General features: G+C 42.2%; 1 protein-coding gene across 21 annotated transcripts in view; it reads right to left on the bottom strand.

Moving 5' to 3' along the window:
• The window catches only part of Wdpcp (WD repeat containing planar cell polarity effector), a 330,930-nt gene that overhangs the window by 193,602 nt on the left and 122,545 nt on the right, over positions 1–14,783 (bottom strand). The window contains exon 6 of one of the 21 annotated variants that reach the window (XM_063273246.1): positions 9,436–9,469. The exons of the other annotated variants lie outside the window; for them this stretch is intronic. Within the exon in view, the coding sequence (XP_063129316.1) occupies positions 9,436–9,459 (24 nt within the window). The 5' untranslated portion in view covers positions 9,460–9,469. The remainder of the gene's footprint in view (positions 1–9,435; positions 9,470–14,783) is intronic. 21 annotated transcript variants of the gene reach the window in all.

The following is a 14,783-nucleotide window of genomic DNA, read 5'->3' as shown; positions in this document are numbered from 1 at the left end:
TCCCATCACTTAATAGTCAAAACACCAAATGCACAAAACAAAGAAAGAATATTAAAAGCAGTAAGGGAAAAAGATAAAGTGACATATAAAAGCAGATCTATCAGAATTACACCAGACTTCTCACCAGAGAGTATGAAAGCCACAAGATCCTGGGAAGATGTCATACAGACCCGAAGGGAACACAAATGCCAGCCTAAGCTACTAAATCTAGCAAAGCTCTCAATTAACATAGATGGAGAAACCAAGATATTCCATGACAAAACAAAATTTACTCAATATCTTTCTACAAATCCAGCCCTACAAAGGATAATGGAAAACTACAACACAAGGAGGAAAACTACGTCGTAGAAAAAGCAAGAAAACAATCTCCTTGCAACGAAACCAAAGGAAGAGAGACACACAAACATAATTCCACCTCCACATACAAAAATAACAGGAAGCAACAATCTCTATTCCTTAATATTTCTCAATATAAATGGACTCAATTCCCCAATAAAAAGACATAGACTAACAGACTGCATAAAGAGGAACCAGCATTTTGCTGCATATAGGAAACATACCTCAAAGACAAAGACAGACACTACCTCACAGTAAAAAGCTGGAAAACAACTTTCCAAGCAAATGGTCCAAAGAAGCAAGCTAGAGTAGCCATTGTAATATTAAATAAAATCGACTTTCAACCAAAAGTCATCAAAAAAAAAAAAATAAAGGACACTTCATATTCATCAAAAGAAAAAATCCACCAAGATGAACTCTCAACCCTAAATATCTATGTTCCAAATGCAAGGGCACCTACATTCGTAAAAGAAACCTTACTAAAGCTCAAATTACACATTACACCTCACACAATAATACTAGGAGATTTCAACATCCCCCTCTCATCAATGTACAGATCATGGAAACAGAAATTAAACAGAGACATAGAGAAACTAACAGAAGTTATGAACCAAGTGGATTTAACAGATATTTATAGAACATTCCATCCTAAAACAAAAGGATATACCTTCTTCTCAGCAACTCATGGGACCTTCTCCAAACTTGACCATATAATTGGTCACAAAATAGGCCTCAACAGACACAGGAAGATAGAAATAATCCCATGTATCCTATCAGATCACCACGGACTAAGGCTGGTCTTCAATAAGAACAATAACAGAAGAACATCCACATATACATGGAAGTTGAATAATGCTCTACTCAATGACAACTCGGTCGAGGAAGAAATTAAAGACTTCTTAGAATTTAATGAAAATGAAGATTCAACATACCCAAACTTTTGGAACACAATGAAAGCAGTGCTAAGAGGAAAATTCATAGCTCTGAGTGCCTGCAAAAAGAAACAGGAGAGAGCTTAAGCAGCTTGATAGTACACTTAAAATCCCTAAAACAAAAAGAAAAAATACAACGAAGAGGAGGAAAAGTCAGGAAATAATCAAACTCATGGCTGAAATCAACCAAGTAGAAAAAAAAAACTATACAAAGAATCAACAAAACCAGAAGCTAGTTCTTTGAGAAAATCAAGAAGATAGATAACCCTTAGCCAGACTAACCAGACGGCAAAGAGACAGTATCCAAATTAATAATATCAGAAATGAAAAGGGACACATAACAGAATCTGAGGAACTAAAAAAAAATCATTAGATCCTACTACAAAAGCCTATATTCAACAAAACTGGAACATCTGGAGGAAATGGACAATTTTCTAGACAAATAACAGGCACCAAAGTTAAATCAGGAACAGATATACCATCTAAACAACCCCATAATTCCTAAAGAAATAGAAGCAGTTATTAAAAGTCTCCCAACCAAAAAGAGCCCAGAACCAGATGGGTTTAGTGCAGAATTCTATCAGACCTTCATAGAAGACCTCATACCAATACTGTCCAAACTATTCCACAAAATAGAAACAGAGTACTACCAAATTCCTTCTATGAAGTCACAATTACTCTTATACCAAAACCACACAAAGACCCAACAAAGAAAGAGAACTTCAGAACAGTTTCCCTTATGAATATCGATGCAAAAACACTCAATAAAATTCTTGCAAGCCAAATCTAAGAACACATCAAAACAATCATCCATCATGATCAAGTAAGCTTCATCCCAGGGATACAGTGATGGTTTAATACATGGAAATCCATCAATATAATCAACTACATAAACAAACTCAAAGATAAAAATGACATGATCATTTCATTAGATGCTGAGAAAGCATTTGACAAAATTCAACACTCCTTCATGATAAAAGTTCTGGAAAGATAAGGAATTCAAGGCCCATATCTAAACATAGTAAAAGTAATATACAGCAAACCAGTAGCTAACATCAAACTAAATGGAGAGAAACTTGAAGCAATCCCACTAAAATCAGGGACTAGACAAGGCTGCCCACTCTCTCCCTACTTATTCAATATAGTACTCGAAGTCCTAGCCAGAGCAATCAGACAACAAAAGGAGGTCAAAGGTATACAAATTGGAAAGAAAGAAGTCAAAATATCACTATTTGCAGATGATATGATAGTGACCCCAAAAATTCCACCAGAGAACTACTAAACCTGATAAACAACTTCAGCAAAGTATCAGGGTATAATATTAACTCAAACAAATCAGTAGCCTTCCTCTACTCAAAGGATAAATAGGCTGAGAAAGAAATTAGGGAAATGAGACCCTTCACAATAGTCCCAAATAATATAAAATACCTCGGTGTGACTTTATCCAAGCAAGTGAAAGATCTGTATGACAAGAACTTCAAGTCTCTGAAGAAAGAAATTAAAGAAGACCTCAGAAGATGGAAAGATCTCCCATGCTCATGGATTGCCAGGATTAATATAGTAAAAATGGCCATTTTACCAAAAGCAATCTACAGATTCAATGCAATCCCCATTCTTTATAGAGATAGAAAGAGCGATTTGCAAATTCGTTTGGAATAACAAAAAACCCAGGATAGCCAAAACTATCCTCAACAATAAAAGAACTTCTGGGGGAATCACCATCCCAGACCTAAAGCGGTATTACAGAGCAATAGTGATAAAAATTGTATGGTATTGGTACAGAGATAGACAGGTAGATCAGTGGAATAGAATTGAAGACCCAGAAATGAACCCACACTTATGGTCACTTGATCTTTGAAAAAGGAGCTAAAACCATCCAATGGAAAAAAGATAGCCTTTTCAACCAAATGGTGCTGGTTCAACTGGAGGTCAGCATATAGAAGAATGCAAATCAATCTTATCGCCCTGTACAAAGCTTAAGTCCAAGTAGATCAAGGACCTTCGCATCAAACCAGATAAACTTAAACTAATAGAAGAAAAAGTGGGGAAGAGTCTCGAACATATTGGTACTGGGGAAAATTTCCTGAACAAAACACCAATGGCTTATGGTCTATGATCAAGAATCGACATATAGGACCTTATAAAACTGCAAAGCTTCTGTAAGGCAAAGACACTGTCATTAGGACAAAACAGCAAACAACAGATTGGGAAAAGATCTTTACCAATCCTACATCCAATAAAGGGCTTATATCCAAAATATACAAAGAACTCAAGAAGTTAGACTCCAGAGAGCCAAATAACCCTATTAAAAATGGGGTACAGAGCTAACCAAGAATTCTCAACTGAGGAATACTGAATGGCTGAGAAGCACCTAAAGAAATGTTCAACATCCTTAGTCATCAGGGAAATGCAAATCAAAACAACTCTGAGATTCCACCTGATACCAGTCAGAATAGCTAAGACCAAAAATTCAGGGGACAGCAGATGCTGACAAGAATGTGGAGAAAAAGGAACACTCCTCCATTGTTGGTGGGATTGCAGACTGGTACAACCACTCTGGAAATCAGTCTGCAGGTTCCTCAGAAAATTGGATATAGTATTCCCTGAGGACCCAGCTATACCACTCCTGGGCATATACTCAAAAGATGCTCCAACATAGAACAAAGACACATGCTCCACGATGTTCATAGCAGCCTTATTTATCATAGCCAGAAGCTGGAAAGAACACAGATACCCTTCAAAAGAGGAATGGATCCAGTAAATGTGGGACATCTACACAATGGGGTACTACTCAGCTATCAAATACAATGACTTCATGAAATACATAGGCAAATGGATAGAACTAGAACATATCATCCTGAGTGAGGTGACCCAGTTACAAAAGAACACACATGGTATGCACTCACTGACAAGTGGATATTAGGCAAAGAGCTTGGATTACCCGGGATACGACTCACTGACCACATGAAGCTCAAGAGGAACAAAGAACAAAGAGTAGATGCTTCAGTCCTACTTAGAATGGGAACAAATCAATCAAGGGAAGTAGAGGGTAGGAGGGACTTGGTAAGAAGAGAGTGTGGGGAGGAGGAAAAGGCGGTCAGGATCAGGTATGGGAGGAGAGAGAGATGATATACAGAGGGTCAGGTGTTTGAACAGAGGTGTATCGCAATGGGGGATAGGGAACTGGGGGTAGACACCAGAAAGTCCCAGATACTAGGAAATCAAGAGGCTCCTAGGACCAATGGGGATGAGATTAGCTGACATGCCCAACAAAGGGGAGGGTGAATCTGTAGACACCATATCCAGAGGTTAGGGAAGGCTGCCAGTTGAGGGATGGGGCCACCCACCCATCTCTAAAATTTTAACCCAGAATTTCTCCTGTCTAAAGGAAATACAGGGACAAAGCGTAGAGTAGAGACTGACGAAAAGGCTATCCAGAGCCCACATGCTGACACCAAACCCAGACACTATTGGGGATGCCAAGAAGTGCTTGCTGACAGGAGCCCCATACAGCTGTCTCCTGAGAGGCTCTGTCAGATCCTGACCAATGAAGATGTGGATTCTCGAAGCTAACCATCAGACTGATCACAGAGACCCCAATGGAGGAGTTAGGGAAAGGACTGAAGGAGCTGAAGAGGCCTTATCCGGCATCAACGGGTATGGAGGCCCTTGGTCCTGTGAAGGCTTGATGTCCTGGGTAGAGGAATGCTAGAGTAGTGAGGCATGAGTGGGTGGGTAGGTAGGAGAAGCACCCTCATAGAAGCAAGGTAAGGGGAGATGGGGTTTGCAGAGGGGAAACTGGTAAATGGGATAACATTTGAAATGTAAATAAATAAAATATCCAATTTTAAAAACCTAGAGATAAAAAATCCATGACTGAAAAGGAATAGTGAGATATGTAGATAATACAGCACTATGGCATAGTATTTTATCATTTACAGAAACCTTTATACACATGAAAATTGATAAATGCTAGCATATTTCCTGCTCAGAAAAAGCATGCAACTTAAGAAAAATACAATATGGTTAATCCACTAATTCCCGACCAGAAAAGTAAAGTCACTAATTAAGATCTTAAAATTAGTGGGAAAGTAGAGACAAGACAGCCCCACTGTTAACAGTTCTATATACCCTCCATGATCAAAGAAGCACACTAAACTCTCCCTTTTATCCCTACTTTTCAGTTGACCTCTATGCCGTACCTTATATGGTCTGGTTTTGTTCACTCTAAGTCAATGGTTTTCAACTAGAGGTGATTTGGGCCATGAGCTGGCAGTGTCTGGTGACACTGTGGCATCACCTGCCCTACATAGAGTTACTATTTCTGTGATAAAACATCACAACCAAAGAAACTCAGGAAGAAAAAGGTATACTCAGCTTATGGTTTTAAATCATAATTTATCATCAAGTAAAGTCAGAACAGGTATTCAGGTAGAGAAGGGTTCAGGAAGCAGGGCTGATGGAGAAGTCATGCAAGGGGGGTGCTTGCTGGCTTGCTCCTCGTGGCTTGCTCAGTCTGCTTTCTTGTAGAACCCACGACCACAGCCCAAGGATGGTACCACCCACAATGTGCTGGGCCCTCTCCCATCAATCAATAATATTTTTTAAAAAGTCCCACAGGCTTGTCTACAGTCTGGTCCTATACAGGCAGGCATCTTCTCCATAAGCCTCTTTGATGACGTAAAACCAGCCAGTACATTACCTCTCTGGATACCATTCACAGACCCTTACCTGCAAAGAATACCTGTAAGGTGAGGTGTGTGGAATCCAAGGTTTCCTGTGTAGCCATCAAGCAGATTTGGCAGCTCTTTAAATACTAATCACCCTGTTCTCACATAAAGATAACAAGCTGCCCTCTATGATCATCAAGGACCCGACCAGATGTGTCCAGTGGAGTTGTGGGCAATGTACAGTGCAGACCTAGAACCTGTAGGAAACTTGCTTCACGTGTCCCTCACGTCCATGATGAGTAATGCCAGCTCTTAAGACACAAAGAGCCCCAGGGGAAATCATAGCGTTACTGTGGCACGTGATAGGAATATCCTGTCAGGACACATCTGTGCTTCACTCTAACTCTGCACAACAATCAGCCTTCGTATCTATACTTTAGCCTCTTGAGTAATCCATCAGGTGGGAATGCCTCAAGCATTTAAATAAGCACTGTGTATGATGCCAGACACCTCTCCAGCTGTAAGCTGGTGAGCTGCCGGTTAATAATAAATCACCGGCTCCTGAGTTTGGCTATTGTGAATGTTGTTACTACAAGAAAATAAATAGAGATAACATACGAGATAGATACGTTTAATTAATCAGAAATTTTCTACCCACGTCCAGGATACACTGTAGAAGTGAGGATAAAGTTTCTAAAGTCATAGCTCTATACAAGCAGCACCATTCTTTACTTTAATAGGAAGGAGAAGAAGAGGGCTAGGTGTGTGTGTGTGTGTGTGTGTGTGTGTGTGTGTGTATTATACACATATACACACATACACACACACACACACACACACATCACACCAAGTAGAATAAACATGAGAGCCTGTTCGAAAGGATACCCAAAACTGTTGGTAGAGACGTCAGAGGTGAAACTGGGTTCTGGATGGCAGGGAATAAACCTACGTCTTGCTTTAGAGATCTTCAAATTTGATTACTCATCTCTGTCTAACTGCTTTATTTACTGAAAAAAAAAACTACTACTAACAAAAGGGTAACCAAACATTAGATTTCTAAGCACCTATTTTGAAAAAGAGAGATACTTGACACAGTGTAAACAGGAGTTTTACTATTGAACCTAGGATTCTTCTGAAGCCCTCAGGTGTCATCTACTTCTTGACTGTGTAGGGTCGCTGTGAATATCTTACATACAATAATATTTAATGAGAAATTATAGAAGTCTGGAGAGATGAATCAGTGCAGAAGTGCTTGGGAAGCAAGCATGAGGCCAGTGTTCGGCTCTCTGGTACTCTCATAGAGTCTGGGCAGACTTAACAGCCACCTATAATCCCAGTGCTTAGGAGACAGAAAAGGGCTCCCCAGGACAAGATGGTTGTTATTCTAGCAGAATGTGCAAGTTCAGGGAGAGATCCTGCCTCTGAATAAACAGAGTTCAAGGAAGATACCAGCATCAACCTCTGGCCTCTACATGTACACACAAAAATATATACATCTACAATGCATGTGCATATACACATGCAAGTCTATTAAGGAAGTGTGATTGCAACAGTTTCTCACTCTACAATCAGTCATTACGCAGGGGAACTACTAGCTTAACGGCTGTCTTTATTTTTAAAACTGTAAGACTTAGAGGCATAAATCAGAATTTAGAAAAGGCTCTCTGTATGTTTTTGTAGAAGATAGTGTCGTAAAATTGCTGAGTGATGGCTCAGCACTTCAAAGTACCCGAGGCTCTTGCAGAGAACCTGGGTTTAATTCCTAGCACTTACATGGTAGTTTAAAACTGCCTAAAATTCCAGTGCTAGAGGTCCCAATGCCCTCTTCTGGACCCTGAGGACACCAAATAAACATGTGGTACACAAACATACATGTAGGAGAAACATACACATAAAATAAAAATGGATCCTTTTTTTTTTTTAATGCTGAAGGCTAGAGTGATGGCCCTGTGGCTAAGAACATTGACTTCTTTTACAGAGGACATGAATTCGGTTCCCAGCAGCTACAAGTGGCTCACAGCCATCTGCCTCCAGCCCCAGAGGATTTGCTATGCTCTTCTGGCCTCTGCAGGCTCCTACATGCACTTGATAGGCAAAAAGCTCACACAGGAACACACATGTACATAAAAAAAAAAGCTCACACAGGAACACACATGTACATAAAAAAAAAGCTCACACAGGAACACACATGTACATAAAAGTAATTTTGCAAGTTATATTGCCGAGTTCCTATATTCAACCTTAAATGGCTCATACATGTATTTCTGGCGAGTACAATTCAACCTGGGTATTAGTACAAATTTCTAAGTTTAAGAAAAGTAGTACCCATTTTTCTATCTTAAAAAAAATGAAATGAATCAAGCCAAAAGGACAATAACAAACATACAACTATAACGGACTTAAAGTCTTCTGATGATGTAATCACAGAACTACAACTTTAATCGACCTCCCTAAAAGGCAGAAAGTTTTTGTTTTTTACTTTTCAAAACATGTGCTAATCGACAGCACATGAATTATTCAGATTTTTTTAATTTGGTCTTTTTTAATTTTTTTATTAGATATATTTCTTTACTTACATTTCAAACGTTATTCCCCTTCCCGGTTTCCTATCCATAAGCCCTCATTCCCTCTCCTCCCTCTCCCCCATACAGGTATTCCCCCTATACATCCCCTTACTCCCCCCCCAATAATCCCCTGCACTGGGGGTCCAACCTTGGCAGGACCAAGTTTGTGTGTTTGTGTGTATGTGTGCATGTGTGTGCACCTGTATGTGCATGTGTACATGGAGACCGGAAGCTTATGATGGTGTCTTCCTTAGCTACCATATATTTTTATTTTAATATAAACATTTATAAGTGTATCACAGATTTTGTCATCTTTTGATTACTCTTCAGCATGCTGTTAGCACTCACTCTCTGGCACAGTGACACGTCCTGAAACTCATGACACAGATCAGGCTGGACAAGAGCCTACAGACACCCTGCTTCTGTCTCCTGAGTGCTGCAAGTAGAGGTGTGCAGCACCACACCCACTCCTTGGCACTTTCTGAACACGCCACCCATAATCAATCCCACCTCAAGGCTTGTGCTTAGAACCTTCTTCCTTTTCTTTAGCTTGCTGCCTGTCTCTGTTTATAGCACAGTCTTGGACATCCTAAGCCATCATGGCCATCAAATATCAGGACGCTGTGCCTCTACCAGTCACACCTGCTTTTATTGCTTCATTCTTCCCCAACAGTTTTATCTTCTGACACATATCTTTTTCTCAAATGTCTGCCCTGTCCTATATGAGCTACCAAGATCCAGACATAGTGATGGTCTTTGCCCATGTTGCTCACTGCTGCCCTCGGCAGCTTACAGAGTAGCTGCTGCTTAGCCTGACCTCCTATTCAGATCCAGTCTAGAAGAGGTAATGAGCAGATGGTGGAATGTTATGTCCCAGTCAAACTATGCCTTTAATACATTTTCTTAGCAAACAGCAGAGTAGCTTCAGCTTACCAAAGCCAGAAGTGTCTCATACATCCAACTCCAACTGTAGGAACAGAAAACATAGGGTTTCTCCTAGGTTCTCTGGCCTCACTAAAATCAGGGTCTGTTAAAGAGTAACACTATTAGAAAAGAAACTGGCAATGCCTTATTTCTTGATTTAGCTCTATTATTATGAATATAACTTAGCCCCTTTATACCTCCAAGTTATATTTAAGAATTATCTCATACACGGTTCACAGGAAGACAGTAGTTACCATCCTTCATTTCTTACTGTTTTGAGAGAGGGTCTCTTACTAAACTAGAAACTTGAATTTCAACTGAGTTGACTGGTCAGGTGCTCCATGGAATTCCACCGCTCCTTCTAGCTGTTCCCAGTGTTGGAGCTGTAAGAACACACAGCACACTTGGGCACTGGGGACTGCAGCTCAGGTGCTCAGGCTCGCCCTGCACAGACACCTGCCAACTGCACCATCTCCACAAAGCCTGTGTCACTCCTGCCATCTGCATCCAGGAGGCCCCTGTTTCTCAGATCTCAGGAATTTAGTTATGTCACTCACTCAGGGAAGCCTGCCTCCCAGTTCCTGCCTTTGTAAACTGCATGGCTGGTAAATCACTGTGAGGAGGAATAAATCTGAGAGTGCTGTTTAAGTGACAATTTACAAGTCTATTTATGGAGTGGAAGAGGGTTTTGGGCTTCAAGGAAACCGATCACAATAAAGAGTTGGAACGAGGCACCTACTTGAAGATTGAAGTTCTAGTTACTTAAGCACAAGTTCAAGCTGGAGATTCTGAGGTCAAATCAGAAACAGCATTTGTAAGCATTACCAAGACTTTGGGTAAAAGAAAGTAAGAAGAAAAATGACCAGCAGAAAAAGAGAAATAAGGAAAAGAACTACACTGAGGAGAAAAGAGTTCCAGTGGGGCTTTTCCCATCGAGAAGCCAAGTTTACACAAAGATCCACGGGGTGAGTACACAGATGCGGCTACCAGGGAGAGGAGAGCTCTGACTCGCTCCAAGCAACAAGCACATTGATGCCAGGAGAGAATTCACACTGCTACTGGGAACCTAAATCACCAGCTGAACTCAACAGTCTCCACAGATAGCAGACACACGCTGGAAAGGTGGGACGTCTGAACCGGACAGATTCCCACCAACGCCCTGCAAAACCACAAGCAAACAGGAGAGCTGAACGGACAGCAGCCCCGCTGCCCTTCACCAGCACAGCTGCAGAGGAGTTACCTGAATGGTGAAGGATCGAGATCAGAACACACCGAATCCCCTGCTCCTGCTTTGCTATCCAAGTCCCTGGAGAAAGATTCTCAACAACCACGCAGGCCATGGCTGGCAGGAGGAGCTATGTGGATCACAGGATCATGTGATAGAGTCAATCCATTATCCTGACACACAGAACTGTTCATGTTAAAGCAGCGTGGGTTGAGGACAGAAAACTAGAAAGCGGTACATGAGACGTTGTTGTTGTTGTTGTTGTTGTTGTTGTTGTTGTTGTTGTTGTTGTTGTTTTATAAAAAGACAAAGCAACGGATGGAACTAGAAAATATCCTGAGTGAGGTAGCCCGACACAAAAGAACACACATGGTTTGCACACATGGTAAGTGGATAGTAGCCCAAAAGCTCAGAATACCCAAGATCCAATCCACAAACCACATGAAGCTCAAGAAGAAGGAAGACCAATGTGTGGATCCTTCAGACCTTCTTAGAAGGGGGACAAAATACCCCTAGAAGGAAATAAGGAGACAAAGTGTGGAGCAGAGACTGAAGGAAAGGCCATCCAGAGACTGCCCCACCTGAGGATCTATCCAATATGCAGCCACCAAATCCAGACAATATTGTGGATGTCAAGTGCATGCTTGCTGACAGGAGCCTGATATAGCTGTCTCCTGAGAGGCTCTGCCAGAGCCTGACAAATATAGAAGCAGCTGCTCACAGCCAACCATTGAACTGAGAAGGGGGCTGCACTGGAGGAGTTAGAGAAAGGACTGAAGGAGCTAAGGGGGTTTGCAACCACATAAGAACAACAGTGTCAACCAATCAGACGCCCCCAGAGCTCTCAAGGACTAAATCACCATCCCGAGAGAACACAGGGATGGACCTATGGCCCCATCCTCATATGTAGCAGAGGATGGTCTTGTAGGGCATCAATGGAAGGGGAGGCACTTGTTCCTGTGAAGGCTGGATGTCCCAGTGTAAAGGAACGTCAGGGCCGGGAGGTGGGAGGGAGGGGGGTGTTGGGTGAGGGAGCATCCTCAGAGAAGCACGGGGAAGGGGGAAAGGATAGGGGGAGGGGAAACCTGGAAAGGGGATAACATTAAAATGTAAATTAAAAAATCTAATAAAAGAAAAAAAGAGGTCCTAAGGAAGAAGGACAGAAAGTAGCAGAGCCCCTGCAGTGTCAAGTGGAAGGGAATACCCAGCATGTGAGCCCAGTGAGGGAGAAGCTGTGAGGAAGGGGACAACTAAGACGATGCATGACAATGCCATGAGGAAACCTGCTTTCTTATAAGTTATTTTAAAAATAAAGTTATAAAAGAAGTGCAGGCCGACAGGAGCCGGATGTAGATCTCTCCCGAGAGACACAGCCAGAATACAGCAAACACAGAGGCGAATGCCAGCAGCAAACCACTGAACTGAGAATAGGTCCCCCGTTGAAGGAATCAGAGAAAGAACTGGAAGAGCTTGAAGGGGCTCGAGACCCCATATGTACAACAATGCCAAGCAACCAGAGCTTCCAGGGACTAAGCCACTACCTAAAGACTATACATGGACTGACCCTGGACTCTGACCCCATAGGTAGCAATGAATATCCTAGTAAGAGCACCAGTGGAAGGGGAAGCCCTGGGTCCTGCTAAGACTGAACCCCCAGTGAATTAGAGTGGTGGGGGGAGGGCGGCAATGGGGGGAGGATGGGGAGGGGAACACCCATAAGGAAGGGGAGGGGGGAGGGAGATGTTTGCCCGGAAACCGGGAAAGGGAATAACACTCGAAATGTATATAAGAAATACTCAAGTTGGGGTTGGGGATTTAGCTCAGTGGTAGAGCACTTGCCTAGCAAGCAGAAGGCCGGGATCCCGGCCCGCAGCAGCTCTCTGCTCCCAGACCCGGTGAGAGAGAGACCCAACCGCCTGGTCAGGTGGGCACTCCTGAGGCTGCAGAGCGGAAGAGACCACCAACACTGCTCACCCCTGCCCACATCCCTGGCCCAAGAGGAAACTGTATAAGGCCTCTGGGCTCCCGTGAGGGAGGACCCAGGAGCGGCAGGACCCCTGCCAGAGACACCGCCGGACCCTGAAGGAAACAGACCGGATAAACAGTTCTCTGCACCCAAATCCCGTGGGAGGGAGAGCTACACCTTCAGAGAGGCAGACAAGCCTGGGAAACCAGAAGAGACTGCTCCCTGCACACACATCACGGACACCAGAGGAAAAAGCCAAAGACCATCTGGAACCCTGGTGCACTGAAGCTCCCGGAAGGGGCGGCACAGGTCTTCCTGGTTGCTGCCTCTGCAGAGAGCCCCTGGGCAGCACCCCACGAGCGAACCTGAGCCTCGGGACCACAGGTAAGACCAAATTTTCTGCTGCAAGAAAGCTGCCTGGTGAACTCAAGACACAGGCCCACAGGAACAGCTGAAGACCTGTAGAGAAGAAAAACTACACGCCCGAAAGCAGAACACTCTGTCCCCATAACTGACTGAAAGAGAGGAAAACAGGTCTACAGCACTCCTGACACACAGGCTTATAGGACAGTCTAGCCACTGTCAGAAATAGCAGAACAAAGTAACACTAGAGATAATCTGATGGCGAGAGGCAAGCGCAGGAACCCAAGCAACAGAAACCAAGACTACATGCCATCATCGGAGCCCAATTCTCCCACCAAAACAAACATGGAATATCCGAACACACCAGAAAAGCAAGATCTAGTTTCAAAATCATATTTGATCATGATGCTGGAGGACTTCAAGAAAGACATGAACACACTTAAGGAAACACAGGAAAACATTAATAAACAAGTAGAAGCCTACAGAGAGGAATCGCAAAAATCCCTGAAAGAATTCCAGGAAAACACAATCAAACAGTTGAAGGAATTAAAAATGGAAATAGAAGCAATCAAGAAAGAACACATGGAAACAACCCTGGATATAGAAAACCAAAAGAAGAGACAAGGAGCTGTAGATACAAGCTTCACCAACAGAATACAAGAGATGGAAGAGAGAATCTCAGGAGCAGAAGATTCCATAGAAATCATTGACTCAACTGTCAAAGATAATGTAAAGCGGAAAAAACTACTGGTCCAAAACATACAGGAAATCCAGGACTCAATGAGAAGATCAAACCTAAGGATAATAGGTATAGAAGAGAGTGAAGACTCCCAGCTCAAAGGACCAGTAAATATCTTCAACAAAATCATAGAAGAAAACTTCCCTAACCTAAAAAAAGAGATAGCCATAGACATAAAAGAAGCCTACAGAACTCCAAATAGATTGGACCAGAAAAGAAACACCTCCCGTCACATAATTGTCAAAACACCAAACGCACAAAATAAAGAAAGAATATTAAAAGCAGTAAGGGAAAAAGGTCAAGTAACATATAAAGGGAGACCTATCAGAATCACACCAGACTTCTCGCCAGAAACTATGAAGGCCAGAAGATCCTGGACTGATGTTATACAGACCCTAAGAGAACACAAATGCCAGCCCAGGTTACTGTATCCAGCAAAACTCTCAATTAACATAGATGGAGGAACCAAGATATTCCATGACAAAACCAAATTTACACAATATCTTTCTACAAATCCAGCACTACAAAGGATAATAAATGGTAAAGCCCAACATAAGGAGGCAAGCTATACCCTAGAAGAAGCAAGAAACTAATCGTCTTGGCAACAAAACAAAGAGAAGAAAAGCACACAATCATAACCTCACATCCAAATATGAATATAACGGGAAGCAATAATCACTATTCCTTAATATCTCTCAATATCAATGGCCTCAACTCCCCAAAAAAAAAGACATAGATTAACAAACTGGATACGCAACGAGGACCCTGCATTCTGCTGCCTACAGGAAACACACCTCAGAGACAAAGACAGACACTACCTCAGAGTGAAAGGCTGGAAAACAACTTTCCAAGCAAATGGTCAGAAGAAGCAAGCTGGAGTAGCCATTCTAATATCAAATAAAATCAATTTTCAATTAAAAGTCATCAAAAAAGATAAGGAAGGACACTTCATATTCATCAAAGGAAAAATCAACCAAGATGAACTCTCAATCCTAAATATCTATGCCCCAAATACAAGGGCACCTACATACGTAAAAGAAACCTTACTAAAGCTCAAAACACAC

Source organism: Rattus norvegicus, chromosome 14 (genome assembly GCF_036323735.1).
Source record: "Rattus norvegicus strain BN/NHsdMcwi chromosome 14, GRCr8, whole genome shotgun sequence".
Taxonomy (NCBI): Eukaryota; Metazoa; Chordata; class Mammalia; order Rodentia; family Muridae; genus Rattus; species Rattus norvegicus.
The sequence above is the reverse complement of the archived record's forward strand: the minus strand, read 5'-3'. Positions and strand labels throughout refer to the sequence as shown.